Below are 25,856 nucleotides of genomic sequence, written 5' to 3'. Positions count from 1 at the left end.
CAATTAACGGCAGCACAATAAGACAAATTAGCTGGATGTGACAAAATAATTCTACACAATGTTATTTTCTTTTAATTTCTAGTAAGGAAAATAACGTTTCTCGGTTTTTGTTTTTGTTTTTTGTTTTTTGTGCACTGATGTGTCTAGCTGTTGAATTATTTCAGACGCTATTTGTATACTGCGGTTCGTGAGTTTATACCGTGCCTATACTTGTACAATGCAGGACTAAAATCAAAAGCATGTATTGGTGAGTGAAGGAACCCAGACTTTTTGTAACTTAAAGGCATGCATACAGATGGAAATGGAGAGGGGAGGGGGCAGGGAACACGAAATTTATAAGGACTCCGAATACACACAAATGTGTAGATTTCCCTCCGTTCAATTCACATCAAATTGCAATGAGCATGTACGTACGTATGTATATGTGTATGTATGCATGTATTATGTATATCATACAGGGCCTGCGGAGCGTTTTAAAAAGTGTTGGCCTCTTCTATTTCCGGGTTTTTATAGCTGACAAGTTAAAAAAAGAAACAAATACAAAACAAAAAGAATAAGAAATAATAAAAGAGATAAAGGTTTTCAGTGCGAAAACGTAGTATAACCTTACCATGCTCACACCTCAAAAGCTCTATCTATTTTTATTTAGTGTCACTTACGTACTTCATGGTTAAAAAAAAAAAAAGAAAAATGTGTGGGGACTGAAATTGATGACACCATAATTACCTTTGTATGGTGCACCCCCCCCCCCAAAAAAAAAAAAAAAAAAAATTGTTGGGGCCCGGGCCCCCATGGCCCCCACCGTTCCGCCGACCATATATGTGTGTATGTATGTATATATACAATATATATATATATATATATATATATATATATATATATATATATATTATATATATATGCATTGTGGGACTTTCAACTTTGATACTTATCAGAAAGTGCAGTGCAGGCATACAAAATAGAGGAAACATTATATATATATATGATATATATTTTTCATATTCCTTTCTAGTACGGAGAATTTACAGGGTATACTTTACTGCATATTAACTTGATGTTTTCTTCCTTTGTCAGTCAAGTATTTCAGTGGTTCAAATTTGTTGTTATATCAGATCATGTTCAATATAATGAACATTTATTCAATACACGCCTACCACGTTCAGACTGAATTAAGATTTTGTCTGCTCTGACATTACCGAATCTTTTGCCACTGTAAACAGCAAACTTGACAAATTCATTTCAAGTATAATATAGTCGGTCGCATTTAAAGGTACTAGCCCACATTTGCAAACCCACGAAAATCAAAACTGCATAAAACAGGTCCAATATGACTTCAAGTACAAGTTATAACAGTAACATACCTCACCTGTCGCTCTTTGTCTATACTATTCGATAAAAGAGAGAAAATCATCGTTTTAAAATCAATTTTCAAACCGGGTCAACCCGACCCAAAATCGAATTACGAGCGCGGGCTATATCTACGTACATTGTACATGTAACACGTACGTGGACCGGAGCTAGCGAGCGTTATACGCATGCATACGGATTACGGTGCATTTTCATTTATTTTTATGAAAGTAATGGACTAATTGGAACGAAATTTTGCACAGGTGTTACTGCAATCATACCCAAACTCCATGCTAACTATGACACCAATTGCTGCAGGTTTACAAATGTGGGCTAATGCCTTTAAGAAAGGACATATAAATCTGCAGATATCGTCGCGTAGAAAATGTACAAACTCAACATATCGGATTTGAATGACGGCGAAATATTTTCTGCTACTTTTCTTCTGTAACAATACATCTCTCGGTCGCACACATCACAGACAGAACTAAAGTACAACACCCATTGCCATGATTACATACTATCCTGACATATTTTTTTTTCTCCAAATCGATCTATGATACCTTTAACCATGCAATATGAAATGTTGAATTATTTTCCATTAGATACATACTCCTCCCCCCCCCCCCCAAAGAAAAAGGAAGCAAAAACAAACAAAATACAACAGTGTTCCCCCAACACTCCATCCTCAACACAATAAAAGTTCAGTTACATGCAAACATTCTCATTTTGATTTTTTTTTCTTTTAAACGCAAGCTGTAACACAATGTGTTGCAGTGTAATTGTGATATGAAACGTTTTCAATATCGTCTGCCTATACTTTTCTCTTTTAAAACACAATTTTTCATCATAGTTTATTTGCATTTAGCAAAAGAAATTTCGATCTTACTAATCCTCATTCGTTAAACAAAATTATGAACAGTATTGCAAAATCATTCTATTTACTTGTACTACGTGAAAGTATGTTATGAAATGAAACAAAATCTGATAAATTCACAGCAATTACAAGTGCCATGTAACATTTGGTGTAATCCAAACCATGCATTGTTATTATACAGTGTGCATTTTTTTTATTGATATTTGCATCTTAACTGCTATGCAGTAGCCATAATAAATTCTGATTGGCAAGTGGATTTCGGTTTTCCATCACTCTCATGAAACAAAAGAATAATGAGTCTGTGTTTCTAAGTAAAAATTAGTGTATTTATTGTGAAATTATAGAGGAGTTATATTTTTGATTGGGCATTATTGGAAAATAGGTCAGAAATAAACTAAAGCCGACCATGCAGTAAATCCTTTGTGAAATACATTGTAAGTGAAAGGTGAATAGCTGTAATAACAGTACATTACACAGTATTACACAAACATAGAAAAGATATTCATGTCAGCTGGTGTGCCGAACATCAGTATAACAATATACGTTGAACATTGTACATTCGCGTTCAATAATTCATCTTTGCGCTTTGAATGTATTTGTTGTTTAGCACAATATATCGGGTATATCACTTGAAATTATGATAGTACCACACTCTCATGCTTGAAACTTGCAAAGGCATGAAAGAGAAACAAATCAGCTGTTCCACAACATCATTTTGGAAATGGATCTGTGATTCAACCCGCACGGTTATCAACATGTTATATCTTTGTTGCATGCAAAACATGTGAAAACATGAAGAATTTGTATGTATATATCCAATACTACTTTAGTATCCAAAAACAAATTGTCTCGGTAATGGTTGTTAACAACTCATTGGTTATGTCTGTTTTATTTTCACTGAGCTGTGTCTAACACCATTTCATTCTTTTAAAGGACCTACCAGATCGGGTGAATATATGATATGTATGCCTACTCAAATGTTGTCCTTCATCTGTTGGTACAACTGCAAAGAAAACATAGCATTCATTTCTCTTCCTGCACGAAAGCAATGGTAGTAGCGATCTTTCTGTTTACTTTTGCCCGGTCTGCTGCCATTCCAACTCGTCTTTGTGATTTCTTCTTGCGCAAAGGTAGATCTCGTGCAGCCTTTACCCTTTTACTCTGGCTCTGGGTGATCTTTCTTTTGAATCTGACACTGTGCACAACAGGGGCAGGGACTAAGCCTTCATCTGTGTTCATCATGTCCTGTAGTGTCATTACGAGTGCTGTTAGATGATCATCTGCATACTGCAGGATTCCTACATTGTCGCACATGTACGACATGTCCTTGATAAGGTCCAGTTTCTCTCTGCATCTGAGAGCAATCCGCTTCGTGGCTGATTTTCGGCCCACCCTTCCTTCCAACGGCTCTAGTGAGCACTGCGAATCGACTGGAGGCACCTCACGATGCACGTCAGGTTCAAGAGTCATCCCAATGTAAGATGTTACTTCCTTGTCGAGGGTGAAAAATGGTGACTCTCTGAACATCTCAGGCAATTGCAACCAATTTGCTCCTTGCCCATGTAGAAGAACGGCAAACATATGCTTACATGGAAGGTGTGACCACGACCAATCCATGCAAGCACAGCTCGGGAGCCCACTCTCGGTCTTCAGGTAGACATCATACATCTTCTTTTTGGAGAAGACCTCACTCTTCACCTGCAATATCATGAGAGTCATTGCACACACAAAATACACATCAGTCTTCATGTTTGTTTGTTTTCTTCAGATTCGTCATTGTTCATGCGTTCATTGCAAATATAGATTATGTTTGAACATTGTTTCTTGGTATTAGTCTCTGAAAACTATACATTCAATGGTATGTGTGCATTTTTCGAGATTAAGAGAAATGATTGAAACAGGTACGATTTGAACATGCCATCTGCTACTTCCTTTGGAACAGTCTACATTTCTCACATGATATAGTATGGAAATGAGCTGGGACCAGCTACACCATGTCACTTGGGACAAGACAATGGAGCGTGCTAATCGGTATAGATGAAAGACAATGAAATAGAAGAAATAGGACCCCAATGTCCTGTGCACGATATAGATAATTATAAACTAAGTGCAAAGAAATGATAGGGAGGATGTCTCTGTAGGTATCTATAAGCAGGTCTACAGTTATGCAATTGACTCATTTTCGATTTATAGTTATCGCAGAATTAAAGAAGACATGAATGTTCACGCACACAAAGAACAATGCATAGACATACACCCAAATCATGATAAACATGCCTGATAATGATTGTCTGATATCTTTAGAACATCATCTTTTTCAAGGGTGTTTGCCATCTCCACTTTCTTCATGCAGTGCTTTATAAAGCCAGCTGGTCTGTCCTTCAGGTACTCTGGTATTGCCTCACTGTAACTTCTTCCCAGGCATCCCATTGCGCTCACATTCTCCTTGATGTATCTGTATTATATGAAATGCGATCAAAAGCACAAATGGTACATTATACTTATTATGAAGACTTCAATGCTAATATTTCCAATTAAACTGAAAATATTGATAGAGAATATTTTCCAGCATAATGAAGGCTTACGCATTTACTCTCAAATGTTTGCCAAACAAACTGAAAATGGGGCCACTCACATTTGGGCAAAAATACATCTCCACGAAAGAAGCTATGCGATCATTCACTTTCACACTTGAGTCAGCAATTCACGCCGCGAGTATTCAATTCCGTTGGAAGGCGATGGAGCGGCTTTTAAACGAGCATCCAAATTTCCATTTTCTCTTCACAAGAACATTTAAAGGGATGGTACAGTATTGATGGAGATGAAAATTGGGCTTTATACCAAGATAACACAAATAGAACAGTACAGAACATACCATTTTAAGAGGAATTCAAAGTTCATCTTAGATATCTGAAACATCAAAAAACAAAGTATAACAAAACAATCGTAATGTGGGTTCCACACTTTATTAGGATCGCTCTATTTTGGATATCTTTGCCATTTCAAAATCAATTTTCATCAAATAAACGTTGAAATCTTCATGGAATTACATGCTCTTTCATATTTCGTAAGAAGTTTCTCAATATCTCTCTCACACACACACAAAAATGATAGAAACCTTAAGTTAAGTCTCAACCAAACCTATACAAGCTCTTTAATTACCAATCGAGTTCATCCATTGAAGTTTAGATTGAAAGGTTAGCGGCCGGATTGCCAGCGGCAGAAGATGTTGACGTGATAAATGGCGAGCGCATGTCACACAAAAATGCGTAACATCTACTAATTCACAGAGAGAAACAGAAAAAGAAAAGAAAATCATATATATCGGTGCAGACACATGTTCTGATTGCCAATGAATAAAACCACTAACTGCGCTGAGATCTGCTCTCCTTTATTCATTTGAAATACCAGTTTGCTTAGCAAACTTATAAGTGTCACAATAGTCTACACTTTTCCCAAAAAGAAAGCCCATGGCATATTTGGGAAGAACCAAACATCAGCGACATGTCATAACAAAGAAATCAGGTACTGTGTGGTATTCTCATCAAAGGCAATGATGCTGTGTTGCACCCCATGGCAGTGAAAATGAACAGGCTGGAATGTAATTTCACGAATAATTACGCATGTACCTATCCCCCCCCCCCCCAAAAAAAAAAGAAAAGAAAAGAAAACCAACAACAACCAAGCAACCAAGGAACCAACCAACAAGCAAACACAACCCCCCCCCCCCCAAAAAAAAAAACAACAAACAAACAAACAAACAAACATGAAAATATAATACACACGACTTTTTAAAGCGTTAACGATGAAGTAAAACACATAATCATTTACGTACAAATTGTGGGGTGAAACTATAATTGATATCAAGCCTATTCCATTACTCCCAAGAAAAACAGGTTGCGTCTATGGCGATATTGAATGACATCTTCGCGAAGTTGGAAAACTTTATACGGATTTGATTGACAACGTTTCAGATTTGATTGAAGTGATTGCAGATTCAGTTCATCGCAAAATGAATGTGAACGTCAATACGTCCGTGTTAATGTCCACCCCCCCCCCCCCAGCAATCCCTAAATTTAGTGATATGAAATGCCATTTTCACTGGGACATTAACCGCATAAACTCATAGAACTGCTTCAATACTACACATGCCTTCAAGATTTTGACTGTATGCAGGCACTGCAGTTATTGGAAATTAGATCACTCATGTGTATGAACTGGGATTGCTTGAAGGAGGAAGGTGGGAATAGCAGTACAATTGAGCACCCGTATATGAACAGACTCAAGTCCAGAAGTAAATATATACATATACATTAAAAGATCTTCTTGCAGTAGAATAGGTGCAATGATTACAAATCTTTTCAGTTCGGCTCAGTTTCTCTTTTCATGAATTACAGTTAAAGTTGGTTATGTGAAATCCATTCAGATCATCAAATTGAATTTGGTTTTACACTTGTGGTGATTTCTTTTTCGTTAGTAAGTTGATATTGTTATACACGTCAAAACATAATCTTCAAGTGATTCCTGAGGTCACTTCAAAATTAGTGAAAATACACATTTTCACTAAAAATTCACTCAAATTTCACTTTGAACTTACTCTCTCTCTCTCTCTCTCTCTCTCTCTGTTATCTACTTCTTCAATAGTGAACATTTACACTTGTTATTATAGACATTACCTATTAATCGTGGAGTTCCCTAGATAGTATACACTGACCCGTGATTAACAAAAACAAGCAAGCAAAGAAAATCCAAACAAACGAGAAAAAGGTGTAAACAAACGTAATATTCATCTTTTCACAAACAAGAAAAACATATGAATTATTCCTCATACTTTTGCATCATTGCTGGAAGATATTCCGTCAGCAGGCAGTGCAACATGCCACATACGCTCGAATTTTTCCTTTTCTCCAGGAAGGCATACTTGAATACCTTGTTCTGAGCTTCAAGTCCGTTGTTGGTGTTTACTTGGATGCCTTCATTGTTCCTGTAGGCCCACACCCACCGCTGTAAAATTAGTACAAAGAAACAGAAAAAGAAAGGAATGAAAGACAATAAAAGTGTTCGCGTGTACTACTGTAATCCTCTAGTTCTGACTGCATTTTTTAATGGTAAACCATCTTTGGTCATGTTTTCTTGCATGGATATAATTCATCTCACAAATACTGGTGAATTACCATCTAACATCCAATATTTGTGATGTAATTGTTTTACATATTTAACACGTTTCCCTTGGTCATCTTTGCACATTTCCCGACGTTTGCATGTTTCCAGGCGAAACCTGCATGCATTTCCCGGCATTTGCACATTCCAAGCTCCAAAGATCCTCCCCCACCTTCATCCACCACGAAAGAAAACTGGCGAAAGATGCTGACTCATCATGGCTCGCTTAGAGTGTCGAAAATGGGAGGGCTGTGGAGCCGGGAAATGTGCAAACGCCGGGTAATGTGCAAACACCGGGAGATGTGCAAACGTCTCGCCGGGAATTGTGCAAACGCCGGGAAATGTACAAACGTCTTGCCGGCAAATGTGCACACGCCGGGAAATGTGCAAATATCTCGCCAGGAAATGTGCAAATTTCATCGATGGGAGATGTTCAAACACGACGCCGGGAAATGTAAAAAAGTTCAGTTTTGCGGGGAAATGTGCAAATGTAGTCGGGAATGGGCAAATCATTTATTCTAGCAATACTATGTATAAAGATGATCGACAAACTCCATGTCAACATTGCGCATGAACCTCCACCATTAATACTTCATTAATAAGATCCTTGACAGATTTTTCAACAAAATTGGCAGGTAGCACCATTATGGCAATGGGCCACCTCAATTTATTTAGACTATTCATCCTCCCACCCCCCCCCCCCCCGAGAAATGGGTGGGGGGGGGGGGAACCTCAAAGACCCTGCACTTCTTCCCAGAAATTCTTCTTATATTCTATAACCAAATAAGATAGAGCTTGGTTGGTACTATAAAGACATTGATGACAGTAGTTCAAGTTTAATGACAAATCCAGAGATGCAGAGCACGAGTCCATGTGGGGGGGGGGGGGGGCTTCAACTCCTCTCCCTACCCGTGTAGCCTCCATTCGGGGAGGTGAAGCTTAAGATTCCTAGATCTCTTGAATTTTTAATCTTCTTCTGTCGAACCAAAAACGATAGAACTACGTTAATGCTATGCAGTGTTACTGAAAGTTCAGGTGTGATAATGGCGGATCCAGGGGTGCCCTGATAGGGAGGTGGGGTGTGAGGCGGAGGAGGGAGGGTGTTTTCCACATTGTTCTTTAAAAATCTCTACGGATTTTCACTTACACTGTACTTTGATGTTGAGTTGTTAAAATTATCCCCTCCCTCCCCACCCCCACCCCTCCCCGCCGAAGAGGAGGGGAGTTGGGGGTGGGTGAGTTGAAGCCTCACAGTTCCTGAACTCTTAATTTTTATATTTATCTACTGTAGATTTTAAAAAGAACAAATTTAGTGCTATGAAGACCTTAAGGACTGAAATCTCATGTTTGATTATGGCGGGTGCAGCTAGGGATGCTCTGATAGGAGATGGGTCGGGTGAAGGGATGAGGGACATTTTCCAAATTTTCTCCCTCTTCTTGAAAAAATCTTTGACAAATTTTCACCTTCCCAACCCCAAAGGTGGGAGGAGTTTGAGCCCCCCCCCCCACCCCCATCTCATCCCCTCAGTAGGGACCGAGACAAGAGGGTGGGGTCGTCTGGGTGAAATTCAGAATTTCAGGTATTTCTTGAAAACCCTACGCACGACAAAAGGAATACATAATCCAATTTGAAGAAATTTTCTGTAAAACTAACATGAACAGAAATCAATTTTATCACAAAGTGGGAAGGTTGATCTCCTTTGATGTTTACGTGCAATAGCTGATTTGTCTTCAGTAAGCAGCCTCTCAATCAATGAAAGAAAAAATGAATTACTACATATATGTTCACGTTTCAGGACAAGAAGTTTGCTTCCTCCGATAACTTTCAATGAGTTTATTCTTCGTCCTATTACATGTGCACGCAATTTAGGCATGTTAGGGGTTCTTTTTGATGATCAACTGCATTTGACCGATCATATTAACAGTATATGTTGTACAGCATCATTTGGACTACAAAGAATTGCTTCAATTATATTATACATGCTTTTGTAATGAGTAGAATTGATCATTGTTGTGGATTGTTATATGGTTTGTCAGATTCAATGTTAGGTAGACTGCATCGAATTAAAAATTAAGCTGCAAGATTGGTTACCCGAACTCACACATGTGACTCTATTTCTTCAACATTACACATGTTGCACTGGTTGCCAGTCAAAGACAGGTTAGTTTGCAAGTTACTTGTAATTTCACATAAATGTCAACATCAGTTAGCTCCACATTACTTGCAACAGCTCCTCCAAGAATATCAACCTGTCAGACAACTTCGCTCAAGCACCAAACAATATTAAAAACCGGTTAATGTATCAACTAAGTCATACGGTCAACGACCGTCAACTATCATTTGAATATATAATAATCAACTCCCCAATGATATCAGAGAATGTTCATTATTACATCAGTTCAAGGCTTTATTGAAGTCTCATTTGTTTGTAAAGTAACTTCTATTGTTTTGTAAATTGTTGAATGATGTGTTTAAGTTGATATATATATATATATGTGTGTGTTCTTACATAATATTGAGTCTAACCCCCCAAACCCCAAATTGTCTCAAGGGGGCGACCAATGTTGTACAGAGGCGGATTGTCTGGTCTGTTAGCTTCTCTCTGTACTGGTCGGGGGTTAGGTAATCACATAGACACCAATCATAATAAAATTTACAATACCAAAATTTAAAAGGGACCTAATATTTCTCCACAGGAGTAAGGACAAAACATGATCAGGAGTACAGTTTATATATTTAACTCTAATGCTTCTAACAGCATATTTATTCACCGGCCTTCCCGTAGGCCTGAAATAATGAATTGCTCACAAACAATTTCCTTTTGTCAACTCATGACACATTTTTGCAAATATCTACGGAACGACATTTTGTCACCCTTGCAACACTAATCAATAATACATAATATAACTGAACCTTTCTCTCGCACTCATCTCTTTAATACTCATTAACAGGAGACTCTTTACGACCATTTTACTCTACGGGAGGGGAAGGGCCTTGGTTATTTGGGAAAATGAAATTAGTAGGGGTATGGCCACTTAGCTCGACGTCTTTTTGGTAGACGCATGAAGACCTCCTCCGCATGTCGATGTCGTCATCGCCGATGAGCTGGGGTGTCCAGTCGGAAATCTGCATCTACCACAAACCTGTAAACCGGTTCATCACCAAGGGCGTGGGGAGTCCAGCATCAACACAGTCGCTGTCACTTTACTTTGCCCATGGACCTACAACAATAAGTCCATGCTTTGCCTCAGTCGGATGGAACGCTCCAACCATCATGACCATGACGCCAACCAAACAGTTGTCGCTCGAGTTCATTACACTCTGGCTTTGGGTGAGCCGAATTAAATCATGTGAACAGTCCGATTAACATCATCGGAATGACGCTCACAGTTCTATGTCAGCGAGGTACACAGTGTCAGTGCAGGTTAATAATTAATTTGGAGAGGACATGATGGGTGAAGGAAGGGGGTTTCCAACTCAATTCAGTGGTCTCCAACCAAAAATCTGCTCCTGTCTCCTCAAGCTTCAAACAACTCTCAAAGTTCCAAAATACTCTGCAGCTCTTAATTGCTTCTCTACATAATGTGTAGGAGCTCGATCGAATTTTGCTTGCCACTTCTCTCCTCTCAGCTCAGTCATTCACCAAGTCTGACACTCACCAACTTTTTTAAACAACTCTCAAACATGCTCTTTTATACCTAATTAACTATTCACATTTTCTTTTCCTACCATTATTTCATTGGTTAAATTTGATCTTTGGGAGTGTCTCCACAAAATAATAAAATCCCATTGGTGAAATGTCCCATCAGCTCCTACCATTATTTCCTATGCAAAATCTGCTGTAGTGTTTCCTGTCAATTTCCTCATAATTATAATTAACGATATCAAACAAGGGGCAGGAGACAAAGAGCCAGTGTCCACATTGCTCACCAATGGTCTCTAATTTGTTTGACTACTTCTTAACACCGGAATCATTGCACATGAAAATTAGGGGGTGAAGCGCCTCCTCACACTAGTTACGTTCAGTTATTTGGGGTGGGGCTCTGGTGCTGAGGATTATGGACCTGTTATGGGGGAGTTAATTGCTAAACTCATAAACTGCCGTCAATCACTCTTCTCTTGGGAAGGGGAATTAAGCAAAGGAAGTCTGGCAGGAAGCAAAACAAAGGATTTCACCAGGACCTCACTGACTGCATAAACTCAAAGAAGGGGCTGTATAGGGCTGTGTACTTTTGCGTCACGGGGAAATTTTGTGTGCTAGTAGCCACTGGGCTACATGCATAATCTGTCTTTTCTCATTTCTAAAAGACTCAGAGACTTGAATGTAATTTGCGCTCTAGAAAAATGTTTTATAATTATTATTATTTGATGAAATTTCATGTCTGCTATAATCGTCACGTGGTGGCTGCCCTCGTCTTAGCCCCCGCTCTGAGGAAAGGGAACAAATTGAACTTGTTGTCGTTTCGAACAAAGTGGGATTCTACTACCCTAGAGATGCTACCACGTTTGGTGAAAATTCGTCAAAGATTTATAAAACAGATGCAGAAAATGTGGAAAATCCCCCTTCTTCCTCTAATTTCCCCCTCCCCCGGATTCACCATAATCAAACGTGAAATTTCAGTCACTAACGTCTTCATTAGCACTGACTTAACTCTTATCTTTTCCGGTTTGACAGAAGTAGACAAAATCCAGAGTTTAGGGATCATATCACCGTAAACATGCTTTCTGCCAAGTTTGGTGATAATCTGTAGTGAGATTTATGAAGATGCTGAAAATGTGGACAATCCCTCTCCTCTGCGTCACCCCCCCCCCCCCCCCCCAATTCAGGGCACTCCTCGATCCACTATAATCAAAGATGAAATTTAAGTCATTAATCTCTTCAAAGCACTAACTTTGCTCTATCTTTTTTCGGTTCGGCAGAAGAAGAGGGGAAAAATCCATAGTTCAGGGCCTTTGAGACTTCAACCCATCCTCCTCCTTCGGTGATGGTGTGTGTGAGGGGGGGGGGGGCTCATTTTAAGAAATTACGACCCGCTGTTAAGATGCTATCTGCCAAATCTGGTGAAAATTCGTTGTGAGGTTTACAAGAAATGTTGAAAATGTTAAGATAAAGGACAAATGGTCGCTATAGACCGGTGGTGGCTGAGACATGGGATAAAGGTAGTAATGATTCATCCACATGTTTGATTGAGAGTATCTGTCCCATCTGTACTTAATATAGGTGAAATGAACATTTGCACATTGACCGGCGTCACGTTTACACATTTCCCGTTGATGAAATTTAGAGAATTGCACATTTCCCGGCAAGACGTTTGCACATTCCCTGGCGTTTGCACATTTCCCGGCGTTTGCGCATTTCCCGGTATTTGCACATTTCCCGGCTCCACAAGGGCCTATCAACGCCAATATTGTGCTGTTCATCTATATGAAAAACATAATTGCTCTTTTTTTATCTTTCAATTTTTTTTTTTTTATTAAAGAACATCAAACAAAATTACAGAGATCAAAAACATGATTATAATTGCTCTTCATGAACGCGGTTATGCATGCTTGCTTAGATTTTATTGCTTTTGTTTTTCCTATAATAAAAACAATGTTTAAGTTACAGAATGATACTCACCCTACTGTGTGGGATCCATTGCTTGGAAAACCAGGTCTGCAACCTTTTGTTATCCATCCAGATCTGCGATGTCTTCAGGGATTCCAGGGCCCTTTCATAGTCTGCAGGCGTCACAGCATGCGCACATTTACGCAACATAGAAAGCAAATTCTCTTTGCAGGCTGCTGGAACACAATTACATGACTTCGCCACCCAGCGGACCCAACTCTGTTCTCGGTGGAAGTCACACAAAAAGACATGACACCCTGAAGATTGAAACACATAGTAACAATAATATGTTTCACTTATTGACATTAGACCTGCATCTGAAAAATCTTGCTGTTGCTGAATGTAACGATATACGTTAGCACATCGCATATTCACTTGCTGATCGTTTCTTCGTATGTATTTAATTTTCAGGCAGACGGACTTTGCGGTTAGGAGATGACAACGAAAAAACGAGTCGTTACAGTTTGTGCTGTAGGGCCAACAACAATGTCTATTTTTACAACTATTTCAACTAGTCATATTGAATACTGAATCATGTGATATTAAAGGGAGTGCCTATAGTAACTGGTCAGTGGGAATCACTGGGAAGGCTGGGGGATGATTGTTCGAATCTTTGTTTGATTCATTTTAGAGTACATTATGTCTATTGTTGTGTGATAATTAATTGCTTCAGAATGGTCTCATATTCTAGTAATGTGCACTTCAGTGGTTCCAGGCTAGCATGCCTGTACACTGACGGGACATTAAACTGCTTATTACTTGAACACGCGACCGTTCTGAAGCAAATTATTTTCACACAACAATACATTATATAATATACTCTTTAACGAATCCTTCAAGAGTTCGAACAATCATCCCCCAGCATTCCCACTGATAAATACTGATCAGTTACTCGCCATCTCCTTTAACAAAGCATGATGTATACGTGGGAAAATGCAAATCACACATTTTTTTTTTTACAGCATAAGGATAGTATCAAATAACTTCTCTCTTCTCATAGAGTACACTGATATACGAATGATATTTGGAAAACTAAAATATGATAGCACAAACAGTAACCATTGTATTATATTATATTTGCATTAAATATTCAAAACGTTTCGCAACGTCGCGTCGGACGTTACGAGGATTTGAAATTTCGCTTTTTTTTTTCATGTGAAAACGTTGCATATGTCATATACATCATGCCTGAAGGCAAAACAATGACCCTCATCATTTCACAAAACTATGTATAGACACATTCATTTGATATCGACACCCTGACATACCTCCCAAGAGGCCTTGATCAGGAGGAAATAGATTACTAAGTCTGGTGAGATGAAATTCCCATATAGGCCTATCACAAAAATATATGCTATAATGTCATTGATGTGCATTGCTGCAGTTTCTTGATGAGACAGAAAAGGTACGCATGATTTCTTTTTTTTTTTCTTTTCTCAACTAGACATTATTGCCTATTGTATGCATACCTAAAAAAAAAAATGATTACAAAATCATATGCTATATACATGCAATTATCATATAAATGCGTTTCCTTTTTTTTGGGGGGGGGGGTACGGGAAAAGAAGGGTTATGGATCTGTATGGATCATGTAGATCATGTTTGTAAAATTATTTAACGTAATATAGGCGTCATTGATAGGTTTAAACTGTTTCTTCCCCAACACTCTTTACTTATACTGTTTTCGTCTTTGATATTATACCTTGTTTGAATTACGGAATTTCAGCATGAGGAAACACGCATCAAATATTATTAGATAGGGTTTTATTGTTACAAAAGAAGGCACTTCGAATCATTTGTAATGCCGCTCCTTGCTCTCATACAGCTTTTGTTTTTTGAAAGTAAGATTCTGGAAAATGAAGATTTGCTATTATTTCATTTAAGACAATTTATGTATAATTATAATAGCAATTGTCTTCGCGTTATTTGATGTTATGTTTCCTCGTATCCTGACATACCATAGTTACCCAACAAGACAGTCTAATGAATTTCATTTGACCCTCCTTAGAACTGTGTTACCTCACCAGACATGTATTCATACAGGTCCAAGATTCTGGAACACCCTTTGTCCAGACATAAAAAATGATCCTTCTTTGTATTCGTTTAAAAAAAAAAAATATTGAAACCATTCCTCCCTAAGTGTTATGATGTAACAGAAAGAAACTAAGTTTGTTTGTTAATTTTGATAGCATGTAGGTTTGTAAGCACCATGATCCCATTGATTCTTCATAGGTATGTCAGGTCGCGTCTTTTGCGGCATTCCTCATCACATCCCTTGTTTATTTAGGTGCACACTTGTATATTATTACACGTGATCTCACAGAACAGATGATATGTTCTGCTATCAGCAATTCCTTACAATTATATTGTATAATATATCACTTTCTCGTCGCTTTCAGCGCTCTACACTTCATGATAATCTGTATCTATTAAAAAGAATACGATATTTCATTACTCAGAAAACAGCTGCATTATTTTACAAATATGTTATTCAAGCTCATTTTGATTACTGTTCTGTGGTGCGGGGAAACACCAACAAAACAAATTTAGATAAGTTGCAATCTCTGCAAAACCGATCCTTGAGGGCAGTGTTGAAGGTGAACCAGTTATTCCCAAGTAGATCATTGTATTCCTCATTAAAACTAGATCGATTGCAAATTCGCAGATCAAAGCATTTAGCTCAAGTTATGTATCGATGTGTTCATCATACTGCCCCTCAATATCTGAATGAACTCTTCACAGTACGTCAATCACATTATGCCACAAGGTCGGGCGACATGCAATTGAACATTACACGCCCTGAAACAGATTATGGTAAAAGATGTTTTGTATATGAAGGTGCTTCTTTATGGAATGATGTAGTTCGACATATTTCTTCTGATATTTCCCTTGATACATTCAAAAAACAACTACATGAATATATAAAATAATTATGAATATAGGATGCGTAACCGGATGGAGTTTAAACCATTTTTTTTTCACTCATCAATTCACAGTCAAAATATCTCAGCAATACCGATTCTCTTCTGTATTTGAAATTCAGTGTCACATGCCCTTATTTTTTGTTTTTTTATGTCGTAATCTAAGGCCCTGTAGATATTTTTTTCCCTTTTTCTTCTTTTGTGTCTGAAACAAGCTATCATGGTGCTTATACCTTGTTTCTTGTTCTTTGCATATTATGTGATGTATATCCTTGTCGTACTGTATGTATAATGTTTGCATTTTTAACCTGTATGTGTGGACCCCTCTGAAAACCAGCCTTTGGCTGACGAGGGTGTTCCACCCCATGAGTGGAAAATAAAAATTGAATTGAATTGATTGAATGATATGGCTAATAGATTCTGTTGATTTGATCTTGAATGTATCGATTGATCTAGGCTTTTTGTTTTTAATTGTCTCTTTAGTCGTCTCTTTACTTCTATTTCTGTTCCCCCCCCCTTTCCACTTCCATATTTTTTTTTTCATCCCGCAAATGTGTAGTTAAGTTTTCACCTAATTTTTTTCTCCTGTGAGGTGCCCAAATTGTACAAGCATAGTCTTTTGAGTGGGTACCTCCACTTTTTGCAGGATGTAAAAATATGTTAGTATGAAAAATGCCTCATTTTGAAATGACATACTGACAAACGTTTCCCTTTGCTGTCTATGTATCATTCGTTCAAACGCATGTCGAATTTATAATTTTGTGCATTCTCTTGAAAGAATTGAAAATAAAACTTTTGAATTGAATTAAATGGATGAGTGAAAATGGTAACGCTGGAGTGCAACTAGTTTCACGGAGCTTAACAGCAAATGAATGATCCTGTATACCATCATAGTCATTAAAACATATGAAACATAGGGTCATGGGCAATGGATGAAAACATGTGCTTATGTAATAGAACATCAGCACCATTGTGCTGATTTGCTTCCTTGAAATTGCTCTAAGATTATAAGTATGGTGGTATAGCGACAATGTGCAATCCCCTTCGCCTCTTTCGCGAAATGAATTACCGCTTCATGACGTTGGAACAAACCTCTCTTCGACCAATCTTAGTGACTACTTTTTAAATTTGATTTATATGAACACAAGTTCGACTGACTGAAAATGTATTTGAATGACAAAAGAACCGGTTATGGATAAAACCCTCGAAGTGAATAGACGCAGTATTAATTTTGCATGACGACCTCACGAAAGAGACCGTAATATCCTACATCTTAAATCAGAGTAACTTCTAACATGACTGGAACGTTCCATAACGGATTTATACATTTTCCGCAACGACGTTATCTACATTATCTACTCTACCTGGAAAGGTCTCTTCAATTGCTCGTATCTCCCGTTCCGAGAAATCTGTCATGAAATATCTCGGAGTCCAAGGCCTTTCGTCTTCCAGCATCCACTGCTGAATAGTTCGGAGTCCCTCCTGAATGGCTGCAACTGTCTCGAACTGGACGACGAATTGTCCTGCAACGCTATATCCAAAGTTTGTTTTCACAGCCAAGAAGAACATGGGAAGCTCGTATCTCGTTGTCTTATATGTGGCATCCAAAAGGCAAAGGGTATTGCCGTATCTAACATTAAGAAAATATAAAATTTGAATTCAAATTGGCTATCATGAAACTCAATATGCATGGTTACTTTGGATTCTATGTATTTTTTATTTTGTTCAAAATGAAGTTTAAAAAACAAGATGAAAATATAAATCTGAAGTTGATATACTACTTACGGTACTTACGGTAGAAAAAACGTGGCTATCATAAATCCAGCATGTGGAATTAAATTTGGCTACATTGACCCAAAAATGATTGACGCTTTCAGTAATGTATTAGGCATTAATGTGTTTTTCCTTCTTTTATGTACTAGGAAATTAAGTGCATTGTACGATTTGAAAGTCCTATGAAATTACTATGATTAAGGAGATGTTAATTACGACAACTTTGCGATGTTTTGTGCTGTTAGGAGTAATGGGATACGGGCATAGGAATAAACACGTTTTCACACTATAGCTTTGTTTGAAATTAATAATAAATTTCAAGAAAAAGAAAGCTATATACAAAATCAAGAAGTAACAAAAAAAAAAACGAATTAGGGTAATTATTAATCATCCCCACCCCCTCCCTTAAGATAGGGGGAAAAATACCCCCGGCTCCAAACTTATAGTTAGTGACAACGTTGTACTAAAGATTAGTGTTATAAGGTTAAGGCTATAAGGGCTTGATGTTGGGTAAAGTTTAGGATTAGGTTCAGGATTCTAAGACTAGGGTTAGGGTTTTTTGAAGGGTCTTGGGTAATTCTCCAAGGTATAATTGACCTAGAAAAAAAAAAGAGATAGAGAGAGAGAGAAGAACAAAACATAGAAATATGTCCTGCATGTGCAGTGATTTAAGTTTTGAATCCCTAAGCATGAAAATCTTCATCAATATTATTGTTCACGACATTATTTATAACAGCATCCATCAAAGGACTGAAGAATATAGTAACGGGTAACCATGTATGAAGAAAAACGTTGTTGCGATAGAGAAGGAACGAAATTTATTGCAGTAGGGACTGTATACATTGGAATAAATATCAACAAGGAAGGACATAGTTGCAGAGTGGTGATTTCCCATCACTTAACAATAGCGTAAGTATCTAAACAGGATCTGTACATGCAGATATTAAATAACCTTTGGAGAAGGTGTCTTTGATACTCGGTTTGGTGGCAGAAGAAGAATGTTGCTTTCTCTTCTTTCTTTGGTATTGGAAGGACTTCATCTTCGTCATTCATGTCGTCAGCATTCAATGACTGCTCAACATCTGTAATGCAGAATATAGATACTACAAAATGAGAAGATAGGTGTACTTTAAATGCAAATCAAATTACAGACAATGACTAAATGGAAACTACAAATTTATGCAATGCAGAAGTACTTCCTTTGCAAGCCCACCAAACACCAATATCATATTTAAGTCCTCCCATTACATTGAATATGAATAATACATGTACCAGAAACGTTAAACATAAGGTCTGTATTTAAAAATGGCGTGCTGCAGGAATTGAGTCATCTTGAAACTTGCACTGTGGTTGAAAAGTTATAAATAAGTAATTACTTGGTGACGGTCAATAACACTCTCGTTCAAAGGGCATCCCTCACATCTTTTTTATACCAATGTTAACATTTTGGAATTTACCACAATTTGTTTTGTTTTTGTTTTTGTTCGTGATTGCTAGTTTGTTTACTTGTTTGTTTGTTTGTTTGTTTGTTTGTTTGTTTGGTTTGTTTGGTTGGTTGGTTGGTTTGTTCTTTCTTCTTTTTTTTTTTTGGAGGGGGGGGGGTGTAAATTAGGCACCTTGTGCAGTTGTTTCCGCTGTCGGTTCAGATGTTGCAAGCACAAGCTTGTACTTATCCCTTGGATTCTGTGTCCTCCACTCCTCGACTTGTTTTTGTAGGTTTTCTTGATCCAGTTTGGCATATCTAGTCAATTGAATGAATGAATGAATGAATGAATGAATGAATGAATGAATGAATGAATGAATGAATGAATGAATGAATGCACGCATGCATGCATGCATATACGGATCAATCAAATAATCAGCCAATCAATCAATCCATACGTAAGTACATACATTGTATACATTCATACCTACTTACATACATACATACATAACTGATTTACCCAAAATCTTAATAAAATTGTTTTTTACACTCAGGTCAGTTTTCTCCTTAGCCCAGGACAAGAGCCTAGTACCGGATTTATTGGCGAGTGTAAAAAGCTGAAAAAATTGATACGGACTAACGATAGTCCTGGGTCAGAGAAAGTAAGGGGTTAAGAAACAAAAGTGTAAAAAGGGCTTTGGAGTGTGTTTTGACCATAGAGCTATATTGAACATGGAAGCACACATCACAAGTGTGTGTAAATCATCATACCATATGATATATAATCTCAGACGTATTAGGACATATTTTGATGAGAACAGTATGAAAATGATCGTACAAGCATGCATTGTCAGTAAATTGGATTATTGTAACGTGTTATTATATGGACTCCCTGATTCTCAAGTTGGGCGCCCGCAGCGATTCCAAAACTCCTGCGCAATGATTATCTGTAACAAACCCAGGTTTTCAAGGATTACTTCTCTTCTGAAAGACTTACACTGGCTTCCGATTCGTTAACGAGTATTGTTTAAGATTTTATTGATTGTATATAGATCACTCATCGGTCAAGCCCCCAGGTACATATCCGAATCATTAGTATTCAAATCTTATAGACACACTCACAATTTGCGCAGTTCTAAGGACACTCTACTTTTACAAATTCCAACATGAAAAACAAAAGTAACACTGGGAGACAGAGCATTTGCCTGTGCAGCTCCCAAACTCTGGAATGATCTTCCATTAGAAGTCCGGAAATGCCAAACCGTAGCTGTCTTTAAATCACGGCTCCAAACACATCTTTTCATTTAATTGTTCATTATTATCAAGCACATCAGAAGCTTTTGCAGCGCAGAAGAATATATGTTTATAGGTTTTGCGCTTTATAAATTGATATATTATAAAAAAAAAAAAAAAAAGGAGTAATGTCTGACTTTATAGGTGGAGAGCAAGGAACCTCTCTCCACATTCCTACCATCAGGCAGATCCGGGTCACTACGATAAAATCAGCAGAGAAGGGAATCAGCCAGTTAGTGTGTGTGTATAGATGTATGTTTACGTTTGTGTGTGCATTTATGAGTGCCATTTCATATCTCCTTTGCTATGTCAGGAAATATTTCCGCGCACACATGCCCTTTAAAATATATGCTGTCACATCCGCCTTTGTTCTTGTGTTCGCACAGGCGTGACGTCCCTTTTGTTAAAACGCAAGCAATTGCTTGTGGAGGGCAAGCAGAAGGTACAAGCACAAGCAAAAGGTTTATAGATTTAAGCAATTGCTTGAGTTAGACCTTTTGCTTGACGAACTTGTGCTTTTGCTTAAAGCAATTGCTTGTTTCATGCATTGTGCCCATACACGTGGCTTGTTTACTTCTACTTATAGGAGTGCTTGCTCACGACTTCGGTGGTCATGTGTCTCTTGGACAAAATTCTGGAAAGTAACATTCCACCTGTACACTAGTTTCAAGCTACTAACATTCACATTGGATAATGCTCGAAGAAACGATAATGATTAGAATGCGAGTGTGCACCAGTTTCGTCACTCTTTAAAATCGTGAAAATGGATGGAATTCCATCATAAAAAAAAAAAAAAAAAAAAATCACGCCTCCGGAGACACCTGAAGGTGGAGGCTAAGATGTAATTATTCAATCAATACGTTATTATTATCAGTCTTATTTATTATATATCATTATTCCGCGTAAACGTTCACACTGAATAAGACAATCGCCTCATTCCTTATCATGTATTATAATGTTGAAGAACTTCGAAAGAAACATGTACTTTCATGTGCTGGAACCACATAAGACGAGTATAGAAAAAAAATGTAATAATCACTGGAAACATGTGTAGACAATAAAAACAATAATGAAAGTTTCTGCAAAGCAATGAACATGACCATTACAACATTAAATGTTCTTGACATGAAATATTAAAATTTGACAAATCTGTTACTCAATAAGCTGAAAATTATAAACTTACCTGATAATTCCAAGTGAATATCATGTAAGCTGCCCAAGTTATTATAAGGCTGATAGTGTCAGATATAACATTATTATGTATCTTTCAAAGTATTGAACTTATCAAGTACATGTCATAAAGAATGCATATTTTTTCAAAACATCAGCAGTTGTTGGTTTGCTGGGTGCAGTTTATGTGCTGTAAGAAAATTCTAGCTTATTCCTGCGAAACCTATAACAAAAAGTCCCCATGTTTGCGATAAGCTAATCAAAAATCTTATTTCGGGTATAAAAAAAAAATGATATAGCTCTGATTGATTACACCTGCCCTTTGCGAACTACGTAATAATGATGGCATACTGGTAAGCACAGATGAAGAGCTGATACATCAGTCTGCATCATAAGTTATGACAGCATACCTCAACTTCATACGGGCCGCGTAGATGTGGTTTCTAATAACCCGGTCAGTTGGATAGTATGCTGTGTCTGAAGAAACTGGACGTGACTTTGGGTTTGGGAAAAGCACCGTTTCCACATACACCTTTAGGTGCCGCCTGGCCTCACTAACAGTGGTCACACCATGGCCAACTAGTTCTTCTAGTTTGTTCTTGACGCTCACATTAATAGTGTTGAAAAATCCAGTTAGCTATATAAACGGGAGAGCATAAGAATAAGTAGGTGAATGGTACTAAAGAGAATGTGCCAGCAATGTTAATTTTCAGAGAAAATAACGCTGCAATAATAGCAATTCTGCGTTATATGCATTACAATACGTCACTAGTGTTCAGTTTTAAATATATCAAAATTTCCATTTTTTTTTTTAAAGCTGCATACACCTGCTTTACACTTTCTCTGTATAAGTGTTCTGTAGACACTTTTTCCACATTTATAATTTTTGGGAATTACCTTGATGATCATTTACAAGCTATTTAAGAACATGTGTATTTCAAGTAAAATTGTTTCAAAATGATGTTACCATGGAAACGTGTAATCGGTTACTAAAGTGTGCATTATTTAACCTGCTCAAAATGACATAGAGATGAGAACTTACCAATTTCCTTCTGAACCATTAGCAACAAATAGAATTAGCCAACGCACTCATTTTACCTTTGCCCGTCAATTATACAATGGAAGTCAGTGATCATTAATTGCTTCATAAGATTTTTTTTTTTTTTGTACAAAAAGATGTGATTATAGCGTTTACACAGGTCTAATTCAAGAGAAAGCGTCTTGAAAAGAAAAACACAATTATCTTATTTGTCAAGCTTGGAAGAACATTGCTTTAAAAGTCAGAGATAAGTTGCAACGCGATATTTCTCATTATTTCCATGATTTTTGTTTCCTTTACAACGACAACAAAATGCTAACAATCTCCAAAAGGTCTCTTCTACCTTTTCTATGATTGCGTTTGCATTTGCAAAACTTAATCGCCTTTGAGTGAGTAGTTGCATCAAAACAATTTGTCACTTTTCAAAGACAGACCGATTAATCGATGATCGTTATTGTCATGATATTCACACGCTGTATGGGCCGGGGTATAATGAAAAGTATGGTTACCGTCCCCGTTGGATGCGTGCCCGCGTGTTTTTCATCAGACGGCAGAGTCATGTAGATCCTGCGCTCTGTCATCACCGCCGTGCCAGTTGCAACGGCATGGCGCAGGGCCCAGCTTGCATCATCTTTCGCTCTTTTGCTGGCTGATGTAGCCTGAGATGGGGTAGTATAGATAAAATCTACAGCTCCACGTAGACCTAAAGATCTTTGGAATTTATTGCTCTTCTTGAGCAGGTAAACCAATACTCTCCCAAATAGAAAACTACAGTATAATAATGATCATCGATTGAATGAACACATTAATGTCACTTATTATTTCCGATATGTATCTGCAATTCCATTACAACAACGCTTGCTTAAAAGGGTTAGTGTATCTCATGTGCAGAGTCTACACATATATATTGTTGTTAATTATAAGCCTTCTCGAACAGTTGCTAATTTACACTTTCTGTTGTATGGTCAATTCCAAAGGCATCCATTGTGTTCATTGACCTTAAAAATAAAATTTTATACATTTACATCTGCCACATTGGCTAATGGGAAGCCGAGATTCATAATGTTATCTTTTTATAATAATGTATGTTCTAATTTGCATATTATCATAACTATGGAATGAAAGCTGCATTCTGTGTGTATATTATGTAGTATATATATATATATATATATATATATATATATATATAATACATGTGATGTATTTATGAATATGTGATTATTGCACACGTCTGATTTTTCCGTTAGTAAATATGACTTATTTTTGGCTTTTGATAAACCCATCCCTGCCCGATTTCCTCATCACCCCCCCCCCCCCCTCCCTGGACTTGTTGCCCCTAGGAATAAAGAGGGATTTTATTATCGTTCGGATGCAAATTTCCCCGTTTGGCCAGAAAATTTGTTATTGCTTTTTTTTTAAGTCATGCTGATAATGTGACGTTTCAACCTCATTCTTATTCTCCTCATCCCCTTACATAATCTTCAGTCATTAATGATTTCTTGTCACTGTTTAGCTGTATCTTTTTCCATTACACATGAGGAGATAAAAAATATCAACTGTTTGGTCTTTCAGGAGTTCTGACTTACTATCCCAACTAGTTCCCTTAGGCGGCAGGTGGGAGGGCTCAAGTAAACAAAAGGAGAAGTCACCATACAGTGTACATGTTCTCTTCAAAGTTTTGTGAAAATCATTTCGTACTTTTCTCGTCAGTGTTTGTACATTTCCAGTTGAAATTTAAAGTTATTAAATCTTCAGGCGAAACGTTTTCACATTTCTTGTTGAAACAACTTTCAAGATTGTACATTTTCCCAGCGAGACATTGGTACATTTCCTGGAGTTTGTACAAATCCCGGCTCCACATGGACCCGTGAATGAATTGGCCACGACACGTGGAGGGTCCGTCTGTATTCATTCATCGAAAAAAAAAAAAATACCAAGGGTGCTAACTGGGTGTAGTGGTCTCTCTATCCACCAACTTAAATAAAAAAAAAAAAGAAGAAAGGAATACCAAAAACTGGCGAATTAAACCCACCCATCGTGCTTCGCCCCCGATACCAGGAAAAGGAGTCAACCAGGCACATTGTGTCATATATCTGTGTTTTAAAAACGAAACAAAATAAATCAAATCATATATAATAGCTTCCATTTTTTGTGATACTGAAATGACCCTACTATCAAACAAACAAGTAACATTGCACATTGCGTACCTGAAAATGGGGGAATCTGATGACTTCCTTCATGAAAACACGGGCTGGGCACCCTTTTTTCTTTGATCCTTGGATTACTCGCCGTCTCTTCCGCGGTATGGGATGATCAGTCTGTATATATATATTTTTTTAATGTAAATGAAAAAAAAAAATGCATTAAGTAACTGTACTATCACATGGCAAACAGCTTGCAGAGGGACGTGTATGAAAAAGGGGAAAGATATGACTACTCCGTTAGTGTTATATCATTTTTTTTTTATTTGAGTAAAACGTGACGAATGATTCGAAAGAGGAGAAACATGAAGAACAAGACCGAAATTGATTAACTGTAATAAACTTCACTGAGAACAAAAAGTGTCATCAATAGATTCTGTGACTGACATCATACCTACAGTCTACTAAATTCCTTGTTTTGATAATCCTCCAGTATCTTGAAGAGCAAGATGTGCATATCAATACTGACATATCTTAACCTCAAAGACTATGAGATTTTTAAATATACAGTGTATACGGAAATGAGGTTGGGGCTTCCCCGCCTCCCTGTTTCTCTACCCCCCCCCCCCCCCCAACAAGATCCTAGATGTTAATTGTCCGATTGCAACCACATTAGGACACATGATAGCTCATTATGTCTTTAACCGTCATAAATGCATTGTCAATTTTATGTTACTACCTTTCATATCCAAATAATTCTTGAAAATAATTATGCGATTACGTCCGATTGCAACCACATTAGGACACATGATAGCTCATTATGTTTTAAACCTTCATAAATGTATTGTCAATTCCATGTTACTACCTTTCATATCCAAATTATTCTTAAAAATGCATGAGATTTGCATTTTGCAAGGGTTTTGGTGTTTTTTTTTTCTTTTTAGTTATGTGTCCTTGTCTAAAGTCATCGGTTCAGAAGGTGGTGACTGTCAAATTGTATTATTTTACGTTTGAATTATGATATCACAGCCATGTGAACTATTGATTAATGCATATGCACATTACATATTCAATGCGCGTAGGCGCATTATCTTTTCATTATT

At 37.4% G+C, this 25,856-nt stretch overlaps 1 protein-coding gene across 1 annotated transcript in view; it reads right to left on the bottom strand.

Moving 5' to 3' along the window:
* Nucleotides 1–1,983: 1,983 nt before the first annotated feature.
* The window catches only part of LOC140232085 (uncharacterized), a 32,154-nt gene continuing 8,281 nt past the window's right edge, over nucleotides 1,984–25,856 (bottom strand). Inside the window, exons 3-12 of the mRNA XM_072312237.1 lie at nucleotides 24,820–24,930; nucleotides 23,122–23,271; nucleotides 21,984–22,210; nucleotides 19,304–19,428; nucleotides 18,640–18,769; nucleotides 17,279–17,544; nucleotides 13,006–13,250; nucleotides 7,056–7,228; nucleotides 4,502–4,679; nucleotides 1,984–3,922 (exon numbers count right to left, since the gene is read on the bottom strand). Of these exons, the coding sequence (XP_072168338.1) occupies nucleotides 3,248–3,922; nucleotides 4,502–4,679; nucleotides 7,056–7,228; nucleotides 13,006–13,250; nucleotides 17,279–17,544; nucleotides 18,640–18,769; nucleotides 19,304–19,428; nucleotides 21,984–22,210; nucleotides 23,122–23,271; nucleotides 24,820–24,930 (2,280 nt within the window). The 3' untranslated portion in view covers nucleotides 1,984–3,247. The remainder of the gene's footprint in view (nucleotides 3,923–4,501; nucleotides 4,680–7,055; nucleotides 7,229–13,005; nucleotides 13,251–17,278; nucleotides 17,545–18,639; nucleotides 18,770–19,303; nucleotides 19,429–21,983; nucleotides 22,211–23,121; nucleotides 23,272–24,819; nucleotides 24,931–25,856) is intronic.

Source organism: Diadema setosum, chromosome 8 (genome assembly GCF_964275005.1).
Source record: "Diadema setosum chromosome 8, eeDiaSeto1, whole genome shotgun sequence".
Lineage (NCBI taxonomy): Eukaryota > Metazoa > Echinodermata > Echinoidea > Diadematoida > Diadematidae > Diadema > Diadema setosum.
The sequence above is the reverse complement of the archived record's forward strand: the minus strand, read 5'-3'. Positions and strand labels throughout refer to the sequence as shown.